The 27,111-nt window shown below is 37.0% G+C and overlaps 2 protein-coding genes across 3 annotated transcripts in view; one reads left to right on the plus strand and one right to left on the minus strand.

The window, feature by feature from the left end:
• abcd3a (ATP-binding cassette, sub-family D (ALD), member 3a) overlaps positions 1 to 4,073 on the minus strand; it is a 39,918-nt gene extending 35,845 nt beyond the window's left edge. Inside the window, exons 1-2 of one of the 2 annotated variants that reach the window (XR_009821129.1) lie at positions 3,695 to 4,073; positions 58 to 94 (exon numbers count right to left, since the gene is read on the minus strand). Coding sequence is in view for 1 of the 2 variants with exons in the window: in XM_062020892.1 (XP_061876876.1) it covers positions 58 to 94; positions 3,695 to 3,804 (147 nt within the window). In the remaining variant the exon portion in view is untranslated. The remainder of the gene's footprint in view (positions 1 to 57; positions 95 to 3,694) is intronic. The other variant, XM_062020892.1, reaches the window with a different exon arrangement.
• A 3,595-nt stretch (positions 4,074 to 7,668) lies between these two features.
• Positions 7,669 to 25,187, plus strand: lancl2 (LanC lantibiotic synthetase component C-like 2 (bacterial)). Its single transcript, XM_062020893.1, has 10 exons — positions 7,669 to 7,815; positions 8,119 to 8,289; positions 10,100 to 10,217; positions 10,295 to 10,502; positions 10,578 to 10,725; positions 15,169 to 15,315; positions 17,776 to 17,958; positions 18,358 to 18,534; positions 21,286 to 21,358; positions 24,246 to 25,187. The coding sequence occupies exons 1-10, from the start codon at positions 7,732 to 7,734 to the stop codon at positions 24,320 to 24,322; spliced, it is 1,386 nt and encodes a 461-aa protein (XP_061876877.1). The 5' UTR covers positions 7,669 to 7,731; the 3' UTR covers positions 24,323 to 25,187.
• Positions 25,188 to 27,111: the final 1,924 nt, after the last annotated feature.

Consider the following 27,111-nt stretch of genomic DNA (forward strand, 5'->3'; position numbering starts at 1 on the left):
GAATTACAACTATATTAGGATTACTTGAGATGTTTTGCCTGTTCGAAAAAAACATACCTCAAAGTTCAGCACCAAGTCCGTTCCTGGTTTTGGGCTGCGGAGAAAGAACAAAAGGTAAGTGGAACAGCTGAGAATCTTCCAGATCTTGAATATTCTAGAAATGAGTAACCATAAACATTGCCTTGTTGGAACTCTGCTTTTTGAAAAAAAAAAAAAAAAAAAAATCTTCACTCTATGTTAAGCGTGTTCATGACCGCAATAAAAAGCCAACACTTGGAACACGGGTGTCAAAGTCATTTTCATTGAGGGCCACATCGCATAGGGCGGCCGCTTAACAGAGAATAATATGTGAACTTGCCAATGCATTTGATTATTAAATATATATATATATTTACGTACACTGTGAAATCTTTTTTTACAGTAAAAAACTGGCCATGCAGTCAACAGAATTTTAAATATATACTTTTTTTTTTTAATATTTGACACTTTTTTTAATGGAAAAAAACAGGCAGTTTAGTTGCAAGAATTGTACTGTACAATTTACAGTGTTTTTTATAACATATTACTGAAAAAGTAAAAACAGTACTACTTTTTTCTTAATTCTGGCAATTTAGCTGTCAGTTTTTTTTACCGTAAAAAACTAGGTCCTATTTTTCCATTTACAGTCAAGTGTAAACAATTGCATGTGGAACATTTTGCTGTCGAAGTTGAAAGGACAAATATATTTAGCCACTAAGTGTTTTTTTACGTCCAGTTTTCTGCAGGGCACATAAATGGCGTGGTGGGCCAACTTAAAAAGATGTGGCTGGCTACATAAAATGATGTGGTGAGCCACATCAAAATGACGTGGCGGGCCACGATAAAATGAAATGGCGTTGAACAAAATGATGTGGGCCACTGTAAAATTATACAGCGAACCACATATAATAAAGTGGCAGCCCACAGCAAAATTATGTGGTGGACCACATATAATTATTTAGTGAGCAACGTAAAAAAGACGTGACTGGCCACATAAAAAAGATGTGGCTGGCACATAAATATTTTAATGATCTGGCTGGCCACAATAAAATTAAACGACGTTGCACAACAAAATGAAGTGGCGGGCCATGATAAAATGATATGGCAGACCATGATAAAATGATATAGCAGACCATATATAATAAAGTGACAAAATGATGTGGCGAGCCAAAATAAAATGATGTGGCTGGCCACGTAAAAATAGCTGTGGCTGGCCACATAAAAATAGCTGTGGCTGGTCACATTAAAATGGCGTGGCGGGCCACGGTAAAACTAAATGGCAGTCCACAACAAAATGATGTGGCCGACCACATATAATGATTTGGTGAGCCTCATAAAAAAGATGTGTCTGGCCATATAAAAAAGACGTGACTGGCCATACAAAAAAGATGTGGCTGGCCACATAAAATAGATGTGGCCAGCCACATAAAATTTTTAATTATGTGGCGGGCCACAATAAAATTAAATGGTGTTCCAGAACAAAATGATGTGGCGGGCCATGATAAAATGATATGGCAGACCATATATGATAAAGTGGCGGTCCACGACAAAATGATGTGGACGACCACTATAATTATGTGGCTGGCCACATAAAATAGCTGTGGCTGGTCATATTAAAATGGCGTGGCGGGCCACATTAGAAGTACATAGTGGGCCACAGTAAAATTAAACAACAAAATGAGGTGGCGGGCCTCAATAAAATGATATGGCGGACCCTACTTAATACAGTGGGGGTCCACAACAAAATTACGTGGCGGGCCATGATAAAATGATGTGGCGGGCCCCACAGAATTATGTGACAGTCCTCAATAAAATGATATGGTGGACCATATGTAATAAAGTGGCAGACCACAACAAAATGGTGTGGCGGGCCACAATAAAATTATTTGGCGGTCCACAAACAAAATGATGTGGCGAGCCAAAATAAAATTATGTGGACGACCACATATAATTATGTGGCTGGCCACGTAAAATAGCTGTGGCTGGTCACATTAAAATGGCGTGGCGGGCCACGGTAAAACTAAAAGGCAGTCCACAACAAAATGATGTGGCCGACCACATATAATGATTTGGTGAGCCTCATAAAAAAGATGTGTCTGGCTACATAAAAAAGACGTGACTGGCCATACAAAAAAGATGTGGCAGGCCACATAAAATAGATGTGGTCAGCCACATAAAATGTTTTATTATGTGGCGGGCCACAATAAAATTAAATGGCGTCCCAGAACAAAATTATGTGGCGGGCCATGATCAAATGATATGGCAGACCATATATGATAAAGTGGCGGTCCACAACAAAATGATGTGGCAAGCCGCAATAAAATGATGTGGACAACCACATATAATTATGTGGCTGGCCACATAAAATAGCTGTGGCTGGTCATATTCAAATGGCGTGGCGGGACACATTACAAGTACATAGTGGGCCACGGTAAAATTAAACTACAAAATGAGGTGGCCGGGCCTCAATAAAATGATATGGCGGACCATATTTAATACAGTGGCGGTCCACAACAAAATTATGTGGCGGGCCATGATAAAATGATGTGGCGGGCCCCACAGAATTAAGTGACGGTCCTCAATAAAATTATATGGCGGACCGTATGTAATAAAGTGGCGGTCCACAACAAAATGGTGTGGCGGACCACAATAAAATTATTTGGCGGACCACAATAAAATGATTTGGCGGACCACAATAAAATGATGTGGCGGACCATATACAATAAAGTGGCGGTCCACGACCACAACAAAATGATGTAGCGGACAACATATAATGAAGTGAAGGACCACATAAAATGTTGTGGTGGCCAGATTTGGCCCCTGGACCTTGAATTTGACACCGGTGCCTTAAGTGTGATGTTACACATTCGTTAACATTATGTTCATTGTCATAACTGTCCTGTTACCTTGCCTATTTGTAACTATGTGAACCCTTTTCTTTTATTTCATTCTACGCATTCTATTATTTTATTGTTATTATCTATCACTTTTGTATAATTGGTATTGTGTATTATACTTTAGTTTTTCTTATTTTTTTAGGGCTTTAGAGAGTTTAATTTTTAATCTTCTTCTTGTGATTATGCTATTGTGATCAAACAATTTCCCTTGGTAATCAACAAAGTTGGCCTAAGTTTAAGACAATGATGCCAAAATTCCAAAAGGTGTAAATAAAAGTGAATATTTTATGATGTGTTGGAGAAGTTGAAAATAGACACTTTGGTGATACTGATAATAATTTGGTGATATGAGAGCTTCGATAATGCAGCATATGACCTTTGGCAGACAGAGAACTACAGTATGTTTGCTTAGTGTTGGATTAAAAAACTATGGCAAGTTGTCCTCCATTAAACTGGTTTTGGGTTTAGGGAGTTCACATTAGTTTCATCATATACGATACTTATTTGTCAATGTTTTAATACAAATTCAAGCTAATATACTGTAGCTACAGGACACACTTCAAGGTAGTCAACGGTAAAGTAAATAAACACTACAATGTGTTGTTGGTAATGTTATTTTGGGGGTATTGCAATAGGAAGATTTTAGGCATAATATAATATTTAAAAAAAAAAATAAATCTCAGTTGTGGAGTTTTGATCTTACTGCTCGTTGGCACCTGTCAAAGTCGCCGAGCACCGATACTCGCTTGACAAAGACAATGTTTTCCTCTCACACTCACCAGTTCTTCGAAGGCCGTCGTCGTCTGTTCTTCAGCAGGTACAGCAGGAGCAGTAAACCACCTGCTATGGAGGAGTTCTTCGCAGTGACATATTTACTGAAGGCCGCCATCTTTCTAACAGCGCTCCGCTCCTCTGCGGCTCAGAGGACTTCCAGAGATCTTCGGAACGAAGAAGATGAGCCAATTGATTCAAAAACAGACACAGCGGACAACAACTCGTCACAGTTTGGCGTGGCTAACGTTGGTAATTCCTTTGAGTCATTCACCCAGGCGCCGACACAATAATTGCACGTTAGACGTTATAGAAAATGTTCGTGACATAATGTTATGGTATAAATGCTATAATAAACGTATCTTTTTTCATAGACCATCTCTGTTGGCCTAACAAATGGCATTCTGGGAGATTGGAACTTTTCTTCTTCATCGTAAAAAAAAAACACATCAGATGCATTTGGCTGCATTACTGCCATCTACTGGTAGATACAAACATTGGGATTGTGATTTTTGCTGTATGGGGTTGGGAATGCTACAAAATGTAATATATGAATATGAGTATATTAGAACATAACTGCCTCAGAATTTTAATTACTCAGTAAAGTATAAATTGTCATCAGGACCGCTTCTGGTTAGTTTGGGTTCCAAAGCAGAATTTTAATCCATTTAATTTTTATTTTTTTACACTTTTTTTATTTATATGAACCAATTATTATACTTTTTAAATCAAACTTAAACATAAGTTAATTGGAAAAAAACAAAAATGAAAAAAATATATGCTCAATAAATAGTTTGATAATTTCTTTTTCAGTGCAAAATAATAGATTTACATAATTGAAAAAACAATACACCTATAGTACTAATACTTTGGAAGTCCGTTTCCACCTCTAAAAAAATATCCCAATGGTAAATCATGACTATGAGATAAGAAATCGAAATTATGAGATAAAAAGTTATAATTACAGGATAATTATGAGATTAAAACAAGTCAAAACTATGAGATATAAAGTCGTAATGATGATATACATTCCAAATTTAAAGATAAGAAAGTCGAAACCGCTTGTCCTAAAAGTCATATGAGATTTAAAAACAATAAAAAAATAATAATTGTGACACAAAAGAGCAGGTCGTAATAAAAAGTCGAAATTACGAGGTAAAAAGTCATAATTATGAGATAAGCAAGTCGAAATTATGAAATTAAAAAATTTAAATTGAAAGGTGGCAATAAATACTGATAAAGTTGAGGAATGCTCATCAAACACTTCTTTGGAACATCCCACAGGTGTGCAGGCTAATTGGGAACAGGTGGGTTCCATGATTGGGTATAAAAACAGCTTCTCAAAAAATGCTCAGTCTTTCACAAGAAAGGATGGGGTGAGGTACACCCCTTTGTCCACAACTGCGTAAGCAAATAGTCAAACAGTTTAAGAATAACGTTTCTCAAAGTGCAATTGCAAGAAATTTAGGGATTTCAACATCTACGGTCCATAATATCATCAAAAGGTTCAGAGAATCTGGAGAAATCACTCCACGTAAGCGGCATGGCCGGAAACCAACATTGAATGACCGTGACCTTCGATCCCTCAGACGGCACTGTATCAAAAACCGACATCAATCTCTAAAGGATATCACCATATGGGCTCAGGAACACTTCAGAAAACCACTGTCACTAAATACAGTTGGTCGCTACATCTGTAAGGGCAAGTTAAAGCTCTACTATGCAAAGCGAAAGCCATTTATCAACAACATCCAGAAACGCTGCTGGCTTCTCTGGGCCCAAGATCATCTAAGATGGACTGATACAAAGTGAAAAAGTGTTCTGTGGTCTGACGAGTCCACATTTCAAATTATTTTTGGAAATATTCGACATTGTGTCATCCGGACCAAAGGGGAAGCGAACCATCCAGACTGTTATCGACGCAAAGTTCAAAAGCCAGCATCTGTGATGGTATGGTGGTGTATTAGTGCCCAAGACATGGGTAACTTACACATCTGTGAAGGCACCATTAATGCTGAAAGGTACATACAGGTTTTGGAACAACATATGCTGCCATCTACAAACGTTTGTATAATGTGAGATATAACAGGATAATGCATACATTTATCATTTGTTTTCAAAACGCTTACAAAAAAGCGGGACCCCAAAAATGTACTGTGGGACCCCATTTTTATGACTTGATGGGGCCCCATTTTGAAAATTCCTAACGCCAACACTGATGGAGTATTGGTGCGTGCAATACAGCAGCAGGCAGCTGCGGGCCGGATCTAATACTAATCAAATATCATCCCGGGGGCCATAGATAATTCATTCGCGGGCCGGATCTGGCCCGCAGGCCTTGACTTTGACACCCCTGGTCCAAAACAATGTTAATAAGATTATTCTTTGTAAGTTTTCTTTCTTTTTTTCCTTGAGCTTAAAAAGGACAATGTCATGCAGAGGTGTACTTATCACAATTTTGTATACAACTGGTACTGTTTATAGTCCCGGTGGGGGGAGCGCAACACGTTTTCATGCTCTGAAATCATAAGTCAGGCAGATATTTATGTATTTATTTTTATTTTGACAAAAACATGTTTGGAAAGTATGATATTTGTAGCAATATTGGATACTATTAAAAGTTTAACAGCTATGCAGTTTCTTGCAGTACGTTTTTTTCCCGTCAAAATGAAAATAAAATGCATATATTTAGTAAGAAAATATAAGATACTTAATTAACGCATATTATTTCCATGCATTCGTAGGCCCTATAAAATGATGTGGTGGGCCATGTCTGGCCCCCGGACCTTGAGTTTCACGCCTGTGTATTAGATATGTACACAGTAAAAAAAATTCCTATTTTCATGGTTAATTTACTCTAAATTTCTACTGTAATTTTTAAATATTTTTGAAATAGTTTATAAAACTGTAGAATTGAAGACATTATCTGTAAATGAACAATCCGCCTGTTATTTTAATGACAAACTATGTACAGTATATTTCTATTTTTTTTACAGAAAAATACCAAATTAATTATACATAGCATTTTCTGTTTTCTTAAATTACTTTCAAATTCATGTAAAATTACAGTAATTATCTTTCATTAAATATGTAACTTGTTATATAAAAGTCTATGTCCATACTAACAATCTAAGTGTAGAATAAAGGTATTTTTCTGCAGAACTGTTAGCATCGCCACTTTATTAAAGGTGGTTGATCTTAACAATTCAGAAAAAATCTGTTAAATAATGGTATTTTTCTGTGGAACTGCCAGCATTGTCACTTCATTAAAGGTGTTTGATCGTAATAATTTGGAAAAACTCTGTAGAATAAAGGTATTTTTCTGCAGAACTGTTTGCATCGTCACTTTATTAAAGGTGGTTGATCTTAACAATTCACAAAAAATCTGTAAAATAATGGTATTTTTCTGTGGAACTGCCAGCATTGTCACTTCATTAAAGGTGTTTGATCGTAATAATTTGGAAAAACTCTGTAGAATAGAGGTATTTTTCTGCAGAACTGTTTGCATCGTCACTTTATTAAAGGTGGTTGATCTTAATAATTTAGTAAAAATCTGTAAAATTACGATATTTTTCATGAAAATTTCTGTAAATATGTTTTTGATCATTATTTGGTTTACAATGTTTTACTTTAATTTTATGGTTTTAGTTTGGCAGCCGTAGCTGCCAGTAGATGACCGTTTTTTTACAGATTATTTTTTTTTACAGTGTACCTGATGTTTTAGACAGCACAGGAAAAAGATGTAGAGCGCATAAAAATAAGTTTTGTTGCACATGTTGCAGCATACAATGATCAATGCAATGGTAGTGAAAGTGACAGAAATAGTGAGAGATGTGTGCAGAAGGGTTTTATTTCCAATGATGTCTAATCCTGACATCCCACCGTCCACCATCTGTCACGTACACTGCGCCGGGTCACTGGTACGGATTACCGACAGACCGATTATTTTGAATCCTACAATATATTATTGTATGATATATTATTCCAACAGAGCAGCAATATCAGCTGTGTGCGGGTGGAAGGATGCTGATGCTGCGGCTCACTGATGCTTTCTGCATCGCCTGCTCGCCCTGACTGCAGCTTCCAGTCCTGCGAGCTGCACCGTGGAAGGGAGAGGCTGGGACACTCGGTATGTAAGGACTGCACGTTTCATATAAATGCATAATATATGCTGTGGATTGCATGTTGTTTTATGACAGTAATATTTAATTTCCACGTTCGGCTGATGCGGCTTCATTCCATATGAAAGCCGTTCATACCAAAAAATATTAATTAATCATCATCAAATATACAACTTCGGTGTACTTGTTGTTTGTATCTATAATTCACCATGAATAAGCACACATCGCGCTAACTATCCTTACTAGTGTTGATTAATATCAATTATCGTTAAGCATTTTGACAAACGCGTTTTGGCTTGGGTTGTTTCCAGCCCGCTAAAGTTTGTCCCTGCCGAGCCACCGTCCACATGGGAGATCACGTGTCCAAGCGACTGCAGCTGATGGCGAATGGAGCGAACATGGAGGAGCGATCTTTTACGAATCCTTACCCGGACTATGACCAACATCAACAACCAGCATCACCGCTGGACCACGAAGGACAAGTAAATAACTCAACAACATAGAGTAACATATCAAGCCAACTGTAACATATATAACATATAAAAGCAACCACCACCGGACCACGAAGGACAAGTAAATAACATAAGAGCATATCAAACAAACTGTAACTTGTATAACATAAAAGCAACCACTGGAACGCGAGGGACAGGTAAACGCATGATTAAACTATAATATATGGTATAAAACAATAATCCAACACTCATTTATTCGACAATATTAAGATATCATCTCATTAGATTTTAACACACGGGTGTCAAACTCAAACCCGTCACATCGCGATTAATATACATCAATAAAGTACATTATATTTTCGTACTAAAATGTAATTGTTTTTTAAAATTTTGACAAAAAAAAAAAGTACTGCATGAAATTGCATACCATATAAACTTTAATGGTATCTAATAACGCAACTAGGGCTGCAACAACTAATCGATTAAAATCGATTATAAAAATAGTTGGCAATTAATTTAGTAATCGATTTGTTGGATCTATGCTATGCGCATGCGCAGAGGCTACTTTTTTTATTTTTTAAATGTAATTTTTTTTATTTTTAATAAACCTTTATTTATAAACTGCAACATTTACAAACAGCTGAGAAACAATAATCAAAATAAGTATGGTGCCAGTATGCTGTATTTTTTCCCCAATAAAATACTGGAAAGGATAGAAATGTAGTTTGTCTCTTTTATCCGATTATTAATCGATTAATCAAAGTAATAATCTACAGATTAATCGATTATCAAATTAGTTGTTAGTTGCAGCCCTAAACGCAACACATTGTATTTTGTCGAACTTTCCAAACAAATATTTTTTGTCAAAATATTAAAAAAAACAACTATCTGCTTGACTTATGATTTCAAAGCAGGTTAACATCAGATTGTACACTGTAAAAATGACATTTTACAGTAAAATCTAAGTATGTTTTTTACAGAATATTACCGTAAATTGAAAAAAATGTACCACTAATATTTTATGATTAAATTATGTCAACTGAGCTGCCAGTTAGTTGTTTTTTTTTACCGTGAAATCTATGGTTGCGTTTATTTTCACGGTGTATTAAGGTAAATGGTAAAATGGCAAAAAAAAAATAACGGTAAAAATTGGCAGTTCAGTTGCCAGAATTAAATTAAAACAGTGGTGCAGTTTTCTCACAAGAATTCAAATAAATGCCCTGTCAGTCATCAAAACATATTCGGGGATAAATTGAATACGAGAGTAATTTGTATTCTTAAATAAATTTAGATCATTTGAATCCAGCAAAAAGGTAATGTTTCTCAAATGGGCTAGTGCTTAAACAGTGCTTATTACTATCTACCTCCCTAAATATTTATTTTTTAAATACTAAATACTGGTGTCATATGTGTATATATTGTATCTGCTGATGTTGTTATGTTGTAAAAAAAAAAAAAAAAAACGACACCCATTAAAAAAAGTCAATACAGACACGTGTCAAAATGCCAAATATTGGCGCCGATAATCCTGTCATTCTTTACTTGACATTTTACATGCGATACGTTGCGTAAAATTGGGCCCCACATGGATCACGGGGCCCATTGCACAGCGGGAAAGGAGTCCCTGCACATAACAGGCGCTATGAAGTTAGTTGAACATCTTCAGGCCACGTTTGAGCTCTTCAGTCGAAGACTTCTATCATGTTAGCAATTGTCACAAACAAAAGGTTTCATGTTTTTAAGATGGCTGAAATGACAAACATCAGACATGTTCTTGTTTGCTGAACTTTGATGAATTAATGCGAGAATGGTACAACATTTTTCTCTATGTGCACCTCAGGTGAGCTCAGCTTTCCAAAGGAAGGTGCAGAGTAAAATCAAAGATTTGCTTCAGCAGATGGAAGAGGGGCTAAAGACTGCTGACCCTCATGATTTCTCGACTTACACTGGTTGGACAGGTAAATATGCCAATTTCTGTCTGTCTATCATTGTATGGACAGTACAATAGTAAATACATCAGACACTGTCTTCTCAGGGATTGCTTTGCTGTATCTGCAGCTGCATCGCGTGTCCAACGAGGCATCCTATCTGCAAAGAGCACTGGACTATGTCAAGCGATCCATGAGAATTTTGAACGGGCGCAAAGTGACGTTCCTCTGCGGTGACGCCGGACCGTTAGCAGTGGGTGCAGTGGTCCATCACAAGCTGGGAAACACTGCTGACAGCAAAGACTGTCTCACCAAGTGAGTGTCTGAAGTGACGCTATCTTTATCTTGAACCTGTCCTTTGTCAAATGAAAGGGACTTCTTGTCATTCAGGCTCCTCCAGCTGCAGCAGTCAGTGCTGAGTACAGATCCTGAGATGCCGGATGAGTTGCTGTATGGACGAGCAGGGTATCTGTACGCTTTGCTATACGTTAATGACCAAATAGGAGGCGGTACTGTGGATGACGACACCATTGCACAAGTGAGTGCAGGCCCTAGGGTGACTTTTGTGCTTCGATAGAGGGCTTCGGATTTTTCTACATTTCCCACAATGCATTCCCGTTGGCCATATTAGCAGGCTTTGTTTGTAAACACGCTCATTGTTGCTGATCATTCAATGCCGACGACGTGTGCGGGAGTGGGAGGGATAAAATGAGCTTTTAGCGAATTCCTAAGCGTACATCTGGACAGATGGAAGCGACTGAAAAGAAGAATGAATGGCGAAGGCGAGCATGGATTGCTGCACTTAACCGAGATTAGGAATGTAACGGTATCAAAATCTCACGGTACGATATTATTACGGTATTAAGCCCACGGCACGATGTTATTGAGAGTTAAAAAATGTATACTGTATAAAGTGGCAAGAATGTTTAGGATAAACACTCTTACTGTATTGAACACAAACATAATGCTCAAATGTTTTAATCATATTATTACCACATCCATCCATTCATTTTCTACCGCTTGTCCCTCTTGGGGTGGCGGGGGTGCTGGAGCCTATCTCAGCTGCACTCGGGCGGAAGGCGGGGTACACCCTGGACAAGTCCAGTGTTTCCCATAAACTGCCAAGATACCTGTGGCGGTGGGGGCGTGGCTATGGGCGTGGTCACCATGACATCATCGATTAATTTGCATAATTTACTACAATGATATGATTTTCTCTAAAAAGGCTAAAAAAATGTATACTTACTAATTAATAATAACAGTTTTGTTTTAAACGTCCATCCATCCATCCATCCATTTTACAATATAATTACAACACTTTATGTACATATTTATATACAGATTTGAACAATAAGTTATTCATTAAAATATATTTATTAATTGTGGTTGTGGTTCTTACAAAAAATATATCTTATAAAATATAAAAGCTAAAATGTCTCTTAAAGCTCTGCCCCTTTAATTAGTGCATACTAAATAATTTAACTTTAGCCTACTACTACAACCATATTATTTACCAGCAACATAAAGTGAAACAGAGGCAGAGGTGTCCTGCCACAGTCAGTAACAAATAAACAGAAAACAGTAGTGGTCAAATACAAATAAGGCAACAAGAGAAGTATCCTACACTTCTCTTTTGTAAAGTAAATCTGAACAGCCTATATGGGCATCTACATCAACTATATGATTTGCCTGAGAAGCTGGACAGGACAAAAAAAAAAAAAAAAAAAAAAAATTTTTATTTGTGGCGGACGTAATTCTTTCGTGGCGGGCCGCCACAAATAAATGAATGTGTGGGAAACACAGAAGTCCCTACCTCATCGCAGGGTCAACACAGATAGACAACATTCACACTCACATACACATACTAGGGACTATTTAGTGTTGCCAATCAATATATTTATATATATATATATACTGTATATTTATACTGTATACACTATATGCATTTAATTTTATGATATACTTTCAGTCAAGTGTCTTTAAACTGACAATATAAACATCCAAACGTAAAACAATAATGTTCGAGTTAGTGTCTTTCAACTTTTAACTTCAGAGAAACAGTGTCCTTCACATCTTATATGCTGGGAAAATGCTGATTCTCAAAAAAAGTTAGCTGACAATTCACTGCTTATTAATGTATATACCTCACAAATTGATGCTTGACCCAATGGCCTCCTTGGCATCAAATATATTTTCCGTGTGGTGGTCTATCAAGATTGCTTCTCATATTACTTGCAGTGTCACCAAACTTTTTATTTGTCCGTGCTGCCGCATTTCCTACCTAAAACATGGATAACAAGTCCATTCAAACCACGAGTTGATTAAATGTTATTGGGGAAAAAAAACATGGGTTAAAAGATTACAACTTCTGACCGGCTTTATGCGTCTTCTTGAAAACGGTCCAGACGAAGGCGGCGACTTTGCCTTGCAGTACGCGGACCAAAGAGGTTGTATTTTCGCCAGGGTTTGTCTGTCTGTTAGCAACATAACTCAACAAGTTATACATAGATTTCTATGAAAACTCCAGAAAATGCCCCAAAAACTATCCTTTACGACTTCCCACACACAAACCTCGCACACTCGCTACACAGGGAAGTTTGGGAGATGTAATTTACTTCCAGACTGGCCAATTCAAAAGTGGCAGTAAAAAAACTACACTGACCAAGTTTTCCTTTTATACCGTCATTCGTCCCGGTATTATTGTGATGATTTTGATACTGAAATACCGTGGTATTTATAATACTGTTAAACCCCTAACCAAGATGTGATGGGGTATGACAACTTTGTATTTTTTATATAATTTTATCTCTAGTAATTAGGAAAAGTTTTTAAGTTAAAATGTATATAAAATAAATGGCAGCCCCACTTTGCATTAAATTTATATGCTTGGTGGAAGAACTTTGAAAGTAGTTGTACTGATAATGGATACTGTACTCATTACTCTCATCCGGACTGTAGCCTCCACATAGAACAAAACCGGAACATCACAAGAACAACATTCTCCCAATCCTGCCTCACAGTCACAGTGTGCTGAGATGATTTTAGATTGGTTATCTGTGATTATTCAGGGTTTCAAACTTGGGTCGAATCATTTCTGAAAGTGCTTGACTCTAGCCTTGACGACACGATGTCCACTGGGTTTATACAGATAAACATAAATGTCATGAACCCATTCACAAACATAGCAGTCAAGGTGTACATTGGGCTGTGTTGAAAATGAAGTAATTCACTGAGTCCGGGTATGAGACATCGGGGAAGACGCCGTGGTCACTGCTTCACTTAAGACTTATCGCTCTTGTATGGATCTTTGCGTCCAATTACGGCTGTTTTCTCTTTCTAACGAGTAAGGGACTTCTTATCGCAGTATCTTCATCGTATCACACCCAGTGCAATGTTATTTTCCACGTTCTAGTTTGGATTTTATTACGTGTAGCGCTATCGTGAGCGATGACGCTAGCCTTTCAATATGGCTGCCGGCAGTGCATTGTGGGATACTAAAGCCAAAAATCTGAAGCCCTGTATCTGTTATTTAAGAAATTTTTCATAATTATATTGATCCAGCTATCACTATGCAAACAAGACTGTTGACACACCAATTACATTACGTCTGTATTGTTTAAATGGTCTTTATGGAGGTCAAATTTGGGTCAAAGTATGCTGACAATTTCTTTAAATAAAAATGTGTGTGCAAAATCTGTCTTAAAAATCAGTTTTTAAAAAAATACAGGGTTTTAAAATTTAGTTTGTAAAAAAAAAAAAAAAGTTCTGAAAAATTAAATGTAAAAAAAATCAGTGCAGAAATATTAATTGCTTCAAAACGAAGCACATGCAACAGATTACATGGCCTGTAGCATGTATTGCTGCAAAACCTGCCTCTGTGTAAGACTCGTGTCACGTGCCTTCAAGTTTGGCGCCTCATTGGCTGGTTCTAAGACAGGATCAATTGCTTCAGTCTTAATTTACCAGAAGCGAGTCTTGACGAAATGAATAAATCTGCACTGAATTTTTTTTACACTGGATTATTACACACTGAATTCCAAAACACGGTATTTTTAAAAACTGGATTTTTAAGCCGACACATTTTGCTCACAAAATTGTATTCAATGAAAATTTGATGTAGAAAAAGTCAGTTCACAAAAATTTTAATTACATAAATTCGTTGTCCAAAAAAAAGCTTTTATGTCAAAGACACAAATGAACCTCCATACTCTCCAACTGACAGATCTAATTAACAGTTGTGTATTTGTATTAGGGCTGGGCGATTACGTGATCGATGATCGTGATAGATTTCAAGTCGATTACAACGATCAGCTGTGAGCATATTAACTCTTAATTCGGACATGTCAGACATGTTCAAAAATGTTTTATTGTTGAGTATATTTAAAAAAATAAATATTTTTCTATGTTCATTTTATTTACAGTAATTTGCTTCATTTAATCAGAATGTTAATATATTAAACTCTTTTAGTTTTTAATACAGATGCTTTAAAACTGACAGGTCACAAAAAATATAAAAAATTGTGATAATTGAGATCGGATAATATGAAAATATATATATTGCGATACATTTATTTGCTATATCGTCCAGCCCTAATTAATGTCCTTGTTATTGAATTTTACTTGTGGGGGCGGTATAGCTCGGTTGGTAGAGTGGCCGTGCCAGCAACTTAAGGGTTCCAGGTTCGATCCCCGCTTCCGCCATCCTAGTCACTGCCGTTGTGTCCTTGGGCAAGACACTTTACCCACCTGCTCCCAGTGCCACCCACACTGGTTTAAATGTAACTTAGATATTGGGTTTCACTATGTAAAAGCGCTTTGAGTCACTAGAGAAAAGCGCTATATAAATATAATTCACTTCACTTCACTACTTTTGGCTATGTACTCGCAAAAGGCTTCTATTTTATTTATTGCTTTTGCTTGGTTTCTTGTGATAATCACTTTGAGGTTACAACTGACACGTTTCTTTCCTGCGCCGTACCAGGTAGTGACTGCAATCATCCAATCAGGGAAGAATCTGTCAGCGGAGCTAAAGAAGTCCGAACGCTGCCCGCTGCTTTATGAATGGCACAAGAAACAATACATCGGGGCTGCACATGGCTTGGCTGGAATCTTTGACATGCTCATGCAGGTAATTTCTGACTAAACAAGACGGGGTAGCATTGAAAATACATTTATTCAAAGACTTTTTACAATGCAGACTTAAAACTACTGTAATGTCCGAACTGCTCAGTGGCCTTGTGGTTAGAGTGTCCGCCCTAGGTCGCAAATTCAAACCCCGGCCGAGTCATACCAAAGACTACAAAAATGGGACCCATTACCTCCCTGCTTGGCACTCAGCATCAAGGGTTGGAATTGGGGGTTAAATCACCAAAAATAATTCCCGGGCGTGGCCACCGCTGCTGCTCACTGCTCCCCTCACCTCCCAGGGGGTGAGGGTGATGGGTCAAATGCAAAGGATAATCTCACCACACCTAGCGTGTGTGTGAGACAATCATTGGTACTTTAAATTTATTTTAACTGTAAGCCGCTACTTTTTTCCTACGCTTTCAACCCGGAGGCTTATAGAACGGTGCGGCTAATTCAAGGATTTTTTTTTCCGCTAACGACCATAATGCAGACAGTTTAAAAAAAACAAGAAAGTACACTGAAAAGGTGTGTTGTGCTATGGCGTCATCTTTTGGACCAATTTGCTCACTGCAGTTGCTGCAGTGCTCTTCTGCTTAGAGCAGGGGTGTCCAAAGTGCGGCCCGGGGGCCATTTGCGGCCCGTAGGTAATTTTTTTAACGGCCCCACGGCACATTCTAAAAATACGATGAAAAAAAAATAAAAAACATAAAAAGTGGTATGAAAGAGCAAACAGGTGAAATGTAACAAGAAAATGTTGCATTATTTACTCTAATAACACAAAGCTGCCATGCAGGCGGTTTCTATCTTTAAAAAATAATAATGAATCAAAATCAATGTCATTATGAATTATTGACCTATTCAAGGCTCCATTTACTTCACATTAAATATTCCACTTTGAGATATTTTTTGGGGAAAATGTTGCATATTTTTTGGTTGCCATTTAAAAAACAAAGTTTTTTAAAAAAGGGCCTAAAACGAACAAACAAAAAACATAAACAACAATAAAACTTATAATTGACGGATAGATCTGAAGTTGATCTTGAGACTATTGTGGGAAAAGTTTAAAAAAATGTTGGATATATTTTTTTAAACTTTACTGAGCAGTACCATTTTGAATCCCCAATAATTTTAGTGGGACTTTTTTTTTTTAATTGTCATTGCTCAAAAAAATAATGAATTAAAATCAATGTTGTTATGAGTTATTGACCTTTTTAAGACTCCCAATTATTATATAATCTCAAATATTCCACTTAAAAAATTTATTGGGGGAAAATATTGCATATTTTGTCTTTTTTTCCCATAAAAAAACACGGTTTTCCTTGACAAAAATGGCATACAACTTAAATCTTTGAAAGCGTTATATTGACAGATAGACCTAATGTTGATCTAGAGATTTAAACCTTGAATAATAATAATAATACTAAATAATGACACATTTGTAATATTTTTTTGACCAAAACCTTTTGGGGTCCCCGGGATCAAGTCTGAGTGGAGACCTAAATGTATCTTTTTTATACATATTGTATTGGTTTTTAAAATAAAAAATATCAAAATGGCCCCCGCTTGCTTTGATTTTTCAGTGTGCGGACATCAGTGGAAAAAGTTTGGACACCCCTGGCTTAGAGCTTTGAACCGGACGTACAAGTGCTGTTCCGTCTTCTACATTGTCCATAGCATTTCTACTCAAAATAATTCTTAATTCGTCACTCCAAGCAATGGTTGTAAGTTTTACTATATAACAAAACAAATCTGACTTACTAAATCTTCTAATTTGTGATGTCCGTAGAAGAGTTTTCATGCATATTTGTACGTGCTATCGTAACGTAATGAATCTAGTGTCGTTAGCATTAGCTAATATGCTAACACGTTTACGAGTGTTTGTGTTAGTATTATTTACTTACAACGGCATTCCTTTTGTATTGTTTCCGTTTCACATATTTCTCAGTAAATTCACCAAAATGTTACCATGGAGTTATTGCTTATTATTAGAGCTATTTATACCTGCATTGTCCTTTCCATCCTTACACTTTTCATCGTTGTAACTGAGCTGCTGTGTGGAACAATTTCCCTTGTGGATCATTAAAGTTTGTCTAAATCTAAGTCTAAGTTTATTGAGTCTGTTTAGCTGATTGGAGAACAAGCTTCCGCAGTTAGTGGGTCCATGACGATGACTTCTGTTAGTTTTTAATCAACCATTTTACTGCCGTTTTACAGACACCGTTTGGAAACAATTAAGGTTAAACATTTACTAAATCTTTCTGTGTAAATAACATTTCACAAAGTATGCATCTCCGGCAAATACTGTATATGGAAAAATATTTGAGCTCCTAAAATTTTGTAGGTTTGGCTTAAAAACAGGTGAGCTCTATAGTCCGGAAAATACGGTATTCATTGCATTGATATGCCGTAATGATGATACATGCGTACATAGTTTACTGAGTAAAAATGTCTCTTTCTCCAGCCTGGAGCAAAGGTACATTCAGACACACTCTCAGAGTTGGTTCGCCCCAGTATAGACTACATCCGACACAAGAGATTCCGTTCTGGTAATTTCCCATCATCGCTGAGCAACGAGAGCGACCGATTGGTTCACTGGTGCCACGGAGCGCCTGGAGTCATCCACATGCTCATCATGGCTTACAAGGTGAGAAAGACGCTCAAACATCCTCTGACATGCACGGGCATTGTTGCCTTTAGTTCTCTATTCATTGTAAGAAGGAATAAAATATAACTTTATTGTCATTGCACTTAAAACGTACAAGGAAATTAGTTTTTAGTGTAGCTTTTATAATCAAGAATGTATAACAGACTAAATGGTGTGAGCAACCACTCAGCATCATTTGGTGTGTTTTTGGTGTAGTTCATTTGGTCGGGTGTCAGTACAGCAAACAAACAGGTTATATTTTAGCCAAAGGTTCCCACTTAACACTAAAAACATACAGAGAATCGTAGGAACGAAACTCGTTCGTGAAGCATGGACCTCCTGTGTTCTCAAGCATTTGAATTTGTGGCTCAGGTAATGAAACGTACTTGTGTCTGCCAGGTGTTTGAAGAGGAGAAGTACCTGAAGGAAGCGGCAGAATGTGGCGAGGTCATCTGGCAGAGAGGTCTCCTGAGAAAAGGCTATGGCATCTGCCACGGCACCGCTGGCAACGGCTACGCCTTCCTGTCTCTGTACAAGCTAACCAAGGAGAAGAAGTATCTGTATTGGGCCTGCAAGGTAATGATTGGCTCAAGTCGACAAGGCCTTCTGTTTTTCTCCAAGAATGTTGTTTTCCTTCCCCACATTGTTTACTTGGATGGACATGTTGCACTTGGTTGCGTCTTGAAGTTGTGTGCTTTTTTTGTCAGTGTCGGCGTTGACTTATGTTAGATGTTCATTCATTTCGTAAATTCTTCTGGCTGATACTTGACTTATTTTTGGTCCCCTGGTTTTCAGATATTTCCTTTTGATGTTCAGATATTTTGTTTGGGTTTTCAGATATCTCATTTCCTTGTTCAGATGTCTTCTCTCCTTGTTCAGATATCTTCTTGTGATGTTCAGATATCTCCTTTCTTTGTTCGGATGTCTCCTTGTGATGTTCAGATATCTCCTTTCCTTGTTCGGATGTCTCCTTATGATGTTCAGATATCTCCTTTGGATGTTCAGATATCTCCTTTCTTGTTCAAATATCTCCTGGTGATGTTCAGATATCTTCTTTTGATTTTCAAATATCTCCTTTCCTTGTTTAAATATCTCCTTGTGATGTTCAGATATCTCCTTTGGATGTTGAGATATCTCCTTTCATTGTTTAAATATCTCCTTGTGATGTTCAGATATCTCCTTCGGATGTTCAGATATCTCCTTTCCTTGTTCAAATATCTCCTTATGATGTTCAGATATCTTCTTTTGATTTTCAAATACCTCTTTTCAATGTTCAGATATCTCCTTTCCTTGTTCAGATACTGTATCTCCTTGTGATGTTCAGATATCTTCTTTCAATGTTCAGATATCTCGTTTGGGTGTTCAGATTTTTCCTTTCCTTGTTCAGATATCTCCTTTCCTTGTTTAGATATCTCCTTTCTTTGTTCAGATATCTCCTTGTGATGTTCAGATATATCATTTCCCAATTCAGATATCTCCATTGGATGTTCAGATATCACCTTCCCTTGTTAAAATGTATCCTTTCATTATTTAGATAACTATTTGTAATGTTTAGATATCTCATTTCCTTGTGCAGACATCTCCTTTCAATATTCAGATATCTTCTTTCAATGTTCAGATATCTTCTTGTGATGTTCCGATACAGCCTTTCCTTGTTCAGAACTTCAGATATTTCCGTCCATCCGTTACTTCATGGTAATTTCTTCCTGGAAGGTTTTAAGTGATTATTTTATTCTTCAGTGCCACTCCATCATGTGGTACATCCTTGTTTCCTCTGTCTCTTCTGTGGCATGGAGGGAGTGTGAAGAAGGTCTTGTCCAGACATTCAGTTTTACCTCTTCTCAGTTAGCTGGCCTGTTTCCTCGCTTGTTTCAAGTATCTTAACAGCAGACAATGTTCAAGCCGAGCATATCAGCAAAGATTCTGATGATTGTGTTGAAGATCTGTGGTCAGGAGAAGCAAGAAAGGTGGTGTAAAATGATGCAGCTCAGGCCAAATGTTGACATATTCATGTTTTTAATCAAGATGCTGTACTTCAATCGGTGTCAAACTCTGGCCCGTGGGCCAAATTTGGCCCGCCGTGTAATTTCATTTGGCCCTTTAGGAATTATCAAATTAACACTAGAGTTGGCCCGCCGGTATTATACAGCGGCGGTGCCGCTGTAACACCGCATTCACCGCTAATACTCATACTTGCCAACCCTCCCAATTTTCAGTGCCCCTCTCGAAAGTCTCCCGGGGCAACCATTCTCCCGAATTTCTCCCGATTTCCACCCGGCCAACAATATTGGGGGCGTGCCTTAAAGGCACTGCTTTTAGCGTCCTCTACAACCTGTCGTCACGTCTGCTTTTCCTCCATACAAACAGAGTGCCGGCCCCTGTCACATGATATATGCGGCTTCTACACACACATAAGTGAATGCAAGGCATGCTTGATCAACAGCCATACAGGTCACACTGACTGAAGGTAGCCGCATAAACAACTTTAACACTGTTACAAATATGCGCCACACTGTGAACCCACACCAAACAAGAATGACAAACACATTTCGGGAGAACATCCGCACCGTAACACAACATAAACACAACAGAACAAATACCCAGAACCTCTTGCAGCACTAACTCTTCCAGGACGCTACAATATACACCCCCCGCTACCACCAAACCTCGCCCCCCCCAACCCCGCCCACCTGAGCCCCGACATTAATGAACTAGCATCCCAGAAAAGATGGCAGGTATCTGGCTTGGGCACATCAGATTAGATCAGTGTGACGCAAACTGAGCAGTAAAAAGTCCTGAATGGTTGGTTTATTCATTATTTTATTTTCAAATGTATTAGCCTGTGGAAAAAGTTAATGTTGATATTTACCTCAGAAGGCTGCAAATAGAAAAGTGTTAAAGCAAATCAGTGTAGCAAACTGAGCAATAATTAACGTTTTATTCATGCACTTTCTCTTGCTACTTCAAAGCTTGAATGTTTGATTCATTCATTGTTATTTTATTTTCAAATGTTTTATTAGCCTGTGGAAACATTTTATTTTGATATTTACCTCAGAAGGCTGCAAATAGAAAAGAGGCATTCAATTTTTATTTCAATTGTATTTGATATGCCATTGATATTTTAAAATTATTATTATTATTATTTGAAACTCAATTTTGCAGGTCACTATAAAGTTATATAAGCCTTGCTTGTTCAATATTCAATGCAAAACTTGTTTGGGTCCCTATTAAAAGGTAAATTTGTTCAACCTTTGTTCAGTTTTACATTTTGGCCCACTCTGTATTTGAGTTTGACACCACTGCTCTACTTCATTCTTCTTCATCCAGTTTGCTGAGTGGTGTTTGGACTATGGGACCCACGGCTGCCGCATTCCAGAGAGACCCTACTCGCTTTTTGAAGGTATCATAAATGTCTTATGAACACATTTAGGGCCCTGTGAAATCTGTTTATTTTTGTCCCCAAATTCTGGTAGATTTTTTTAGTAATCCAGTTTTTACCTTTTACAATTATTTTACCACCAACAAGAGTGTGATTTTTGTGTTAAAATGTCCCCTATTAAATTCAAAAATGTATTTGGTGAAAATGTAACACATCATTAGAGAATCTTGACCAGTATTTAGGTCAAAGCATGATCATTTTGTAACATAAATACACCAATCAGTAAATACAAAGTGCATTTAGAAGGTACTTTAGAAACTTTTTTTAGCGCAATCAGACTGGACGTTGCGCACAACATTGTTATTGAGAAGGCTGAAAGTGTGTTGCTGTTCTCAAGAGCTCTCGAAGGCTGCAATGTTTTTGAGAGGAAACGAGGCTGTGTTGAAATAAAAGAACAGTCCATGTCTTAATATTTGTAGTATTAGTATTTGAATATTAGACATCATTAGAAGCATTCAGGTTATCAGTGACTTGCCAATGATGATGTCTTAGTTTGACTTAGTTTGTGTTTGAAGTTGTCATTTGGACAATGTTTAGTTCAGGAGGGGGTCCGATTTCCTCAGCAAAACATTCCTTCTCCTTACGATGACAGCATTTTTGTCACATTATTGTCCATTTCCAGGATATTCCGCATTTAATAGGCGATTCCGTTTTTATTAGCTTATTTTGTGATTTCATCTGCAATTCCGTCAATGCGGAAATCTAAAAATGAATTTCTCTTTGGAGATGAATAAAGTATCTATCAAATTATAGGGCCCTTCTTAGGGCTGTGAATCTTTGGGCACCACACGATTTGATCCGATTGTTGGTAACAATTTGATTCAGAATCGATTCACGATTTATAACAATTCTCTATTTAAAATCAATACTTTTTAATAACATTGGGTGCCAGTCCTATGATTAACTACATTCCTCCTTGAAAAAGACAAACAGCTTTGATACATTTCTATATTACTTAACTTTAATAAAATTATTTTCTCATTTAAAAAGTCGAGTACAAATAAGGCAACGAGAGCAGTATCTAACACTTCTCTTTCCTAAAGTAAATCTGTACACAGATATGGGCATCTACGTCAACAATATGGTTAGCCTAAATAGCTGGACGGGAAAAAAAAGGTTTTCAAATTAATCGCGATTCTTATTTGTAACTATTCTTAATCGATTAAAAAAAGAAAATCTTTTTGGACTATCTGTTTTTTTAAAATGATTGTTGATTTTTTTTTAAAATCAATTAATAATCCTTCCAAATAAGAATCGCTATTCATTCTAAAAGCAATTTTTTTTTACACCCCTAGCCCTGCTCATTGAATCTTATTTATGACTTTTTACAAACTGTCTTTTTGGTTGAAAAGATGGAAGAGTCCACACATTGTGCCAGGTAACGGTTAAAATGATAGCGATGATGAGACGCCATAAAGTATTAAAGGCCTACTGAAATGAATTTTTTTTATTTAAACTGGGATAGCAGATCCATTCTATGTGTCATACTTGATCATTTCGCCATATTGCCATATTTTTGCTGAAAGGATTTAGTAGAGAACATCGACGATAAAGTTCGCAACTTTTGATCGCTGATAAAAAAAAGCCTTGCCTGTACCGGAAGTAGCGTGACGTCACAGGCTGAAGGGCTCCTCGCATTTCCCCATTGTTTACAATGCAGCGAGAGCGATTCGAACCGAGAAAGCGACGATTACCCCATTAATTTGAGCGAGGATGAAAGATTTGTGGATGAGGAACGTGAGAGTAAAGGTCTAGAGTGCAGTGCAGGACGTATCTTTTTTCGCTCTGACCGTAACTTAGGTACAAGGGTTCACTGGATTCCACACTTTCTCCTTTTTCTATTGTGGATCACGGATTTGTATTTTAAACCACCTCGGATACTATATCCTCTTGAAAATGAGAGTCGAGAACGCGAAATGGACATTCACAGTGACTTTTATCTCCACGACAATACATCGGCGAAGCTCTTTAGCTACGGAGCTAACGTGATACCATCGTGCTTAAATGCAGATAGAAACAAAATAAATAAACCCCTGACTGGAAGGATAGACAGAAAATCAATAATACTATTAAACCATGGACATGTAACTACACGGTTAATGCTTTCCAGCCTGTCGAAGCTTAACAATGCTGTTGCTAACGACGCCATTGAAGCTAACTTAGCTATGGGACCTCGACAGAGCTATGCTAAAAACTTTAGCTATCCACCTACGCCAGCCAGCCCTCATCTGCTCATCAACACCCGTGCTCACCTGCGTTCCCCAGCGATCGACGGAGCAACAAAGGACTTCACCCGATCATAGATGCGGTCGGTGGCCCGAAGACGGAGGAAGTCAAGGTGAGGTTGGCGGCTAGCGCGTCTGCTATCCATCTCAAAGTCCTCCTGGTTGTGTTGCTGCAGCCAGCCGCTAATACACCGATCCCACCTACAACTTTCTTCTTTGCAGTCTTCATTGTTCATTAAAAAAATGGCAAAAGATTCACCAACACAGATGTCCAGAATACTGTAGAATTATGTGGTGAAAACAGAGCTTTTTGTATTGGATCCAATGGGGTCCGAATACTTCCGTTCACTCCGTGACGTCACGCGCAAACGTCATCATACAGAGACGTTTTCAACCGGAAGTTTCGCGGAAATTTAAAATTGCACTTTATAAGTTAACCCGGCCGTATTGGCATGTGTTGCAATGTTAAGATTTCATCATTGATGTATAAACTATCAGACTGCGTGGTCTGTAGTAGTGGCTTTCAGTAGGCCTTTAAAGTGATGTTTAGCTGATAAAACCATTCATTAACAATTAATGGTAATAAATAAATGATTAATTCATAATAATGTTTCTCCTATTAGGTATGGCAGGCACCATCCACTATCTGTCGGATATGGCCGCTCCTGAAGCTTCCCGCTTTCCTGCTTTTGAACTTTGACCTGCCAACTGCTGGAAAGCAGTTAAAAGAAGAAAAGACTAAAATCATCTTCATTTTTTTTGTTGTTTGACAGAATTAAATTACAAACTACAAATATTAAGAATATTTTTGGATGAAATTACACATTGGACTGAGGTTGCTGGCAGCATTTATAAAGTGTATTCTTTGGACCAAATCAGACATGCCCACTTAAGACAAGTTGAAATACATAACAGCCTATACAGTAATGTCTAAACAAGAAATACAGTACAAGTATTGTTGGTTTTCTATGCATCCGCATGCTTGCTGTACTTTTTGTCCCGTAATTTCTGGCTTATACTTATCCTTTCTACCTTTTAATAACTGAAAATGAAAATATCCCAAAATTCTAAGAAGCGATGGAAACGGCAGCAACAATGAAAGAATATCACAAACTAAAAATTGCATTTGTTGTTATGAAATGGGGTGATAGCTGCATGTGTAACATAAAAGTTATCAACCCGACAGCAAAAGAATGCTCATTAAAGCCTCATTTAATGACCTACATGATGATTATGATGTCACTTCTTTCTTTTTGTTTATTTTATATGTTACATTCGTTGTATACACTTGTGCATTGTACACTTATGTTTTATGCATGTGTATTGTTTATTTGTTTTTATGTGTATGTGATTGAAATGTAATTGTTTGCTTTTTGGTCAGGCGATGGCATTTATGATTATCTGTTGAATTCACATTTATATATATTCACTAGGAAGAAATATGAGTGGGTCAGACCTTTTTATTAAAATTAAGACATGAGAAAATGTTGCTGTATGAGATCTGTTACCACTTAAATACAATTATACTTCATGTATAATGTAGGAATACTATGATCTGGTCACAGTAAAAAATGTCACTTCCTTTATCCTTATGTGTATGATGATTTCATTTATGCTCTGCATGCTATTGTTAGCACACATGCCATGTGTTAGTATTTTTATGTAAACATGCTACTGATTTAGGGTAGCTCTGTCACCCATTTTTTTTACGTTACACCTAAAACTCCCGGATTCAGACACTCGGCACCATCTAATAAGTACGCCGGCTTCCGTCGACCCCCGGCCAGAGGTCCAGGGCACAGATAGCAGGCCCATCAAAATTTTCTAGTCGTATTTAATTTACCGGAAGTAAGTCTTGAGTTTTGAAGCAACAAATATTACTGCGCAATTTTTGTTTGTATCCACTGAATTTTAAAGCAACGTATTTTTAAAAACTCTACTATTAAACACACGATTTTTAAAATTCACTGTAGAAATATTTTGTTGCTTCGAAAAGTAAATCAAATGAAAATTTGTAATGAAAATGTAATGAAATTGTGAGCATAATTCATTGTAAAATTAAAAAAAAGCCTTTGTAATAAAGACACAAATTTGTGGAAATAGCTTTGATTGTTTTTTTTAATTAAACATAAATAATGCAAACTGTAGGCAGATAATTCCCCAATAATTAATATAATTTACCGTATTTTTCGGACTATAAGTCGCATTTTTTTTTCATAGTTTGGTCGATTATACTTTGCGACTTATACTCAGGAGCGACTTATGTGTGAAATTATTAACACATTACCGTAAAATATCAAATAATATTATTTAGCTCATTCACGTAAGAGACTAGATGTATAAGATTTCATGGGATTTAGCGATTAGGAGTGACAGATTGTTTGGTAAACGTATAGCATGTTCTATATGTTATAGTTATTTGAATGACTCTTACCATAATATATTACGTTAACATACCAGGCACGTTTTCAGTTGGTTATTTATGCCTCATATAACGTACACTTATTCAGCCTGTTGTTCACATTCTTTATTTATTTTAAATTGCCTTTCAAATGTCTATTCTTGGTGTTGGGTTTTATCAAATACATTTCCCCAAAAAATGCGACTTATACTCCAGTGCGACTTATATATGTTTTTTTCCTTCTTTGTTATGCATTTTCGGCCGGTGCGACTTATACTCCGGAGCGACTTAAACTCAGAAAAATACGGTAAACATGCTACTGATTTAGGCTAGCTCTGTCACCCATTTTTTTTTTACGTTACACCTAAAACTCCCGGATTCAGACACTCTGCACCATCTAATAAGTACGCCGGCTTCCGGAAGACCCCCGGCCAGAGGTCCAGGGCACAGATAGCAGGCCCAACAAAATTTACGCAGGAATTTTCTAGTTGTATTTAATTTACCGGAAGTAAGTCTTGAATTTTGAAGCAACAAATATTACTGCGCAATTTTTTTATTTATTTTTTTACATTGAATTTTAAAGCAACGTATTTTAACAAACTCAACTATTAAACACACCATTTTTTAAATTCACTGTAGAAATATTTTGTTGCTTCGAAAAGTACCGGTAAATCAAATGAAAATTTGTAATGAAAATGTAATGAAATTGTGAGCATAATTTGCTCAATTACATATATTCAGTGTAAGATAAAAAAAAGACTTTGTAATAAAGACACATTTGTGGAGATAGCTTTGATTATTTTTCTTAACTAAACATAAATAATGCAAACTGTAGGCAGACAATTCCCCAATAATTAATATCATTTACAGTAAATATTTGAATACCGTATTTTTCGGAGTATAAATCGCTCCGGCCGTAAAATGCATAATAAAGAAGGAAAAAAACATATATAAGTCGCACTGGAGTATAAGTCGCATTTTTTGGGGAAATTTATTTGATAATACACAACACCAAGAATAGACATTTAAAAGGCAATTTAAAATAAATAAAGAATAGTGAGGCATAAATAACCAACTGAGAACATGCC

This window comes from Entelurus aequoreus, linkage group LG15, assembly GCF_033978785.1.
Source record: "Entelurus aequoreus isolate RoL-2023_Sb linkage group LG15, RoL_Eaeq_v1.1, whole genome shotgun sequence".
NCBI classification, from domain to species: domain Eukaryota; kingdom Metazoa; phylum Chordata; class Actinopteri; order Syngnathiformes; family Syngnathidae; genus Entelurus; species Entelurus aequoreus.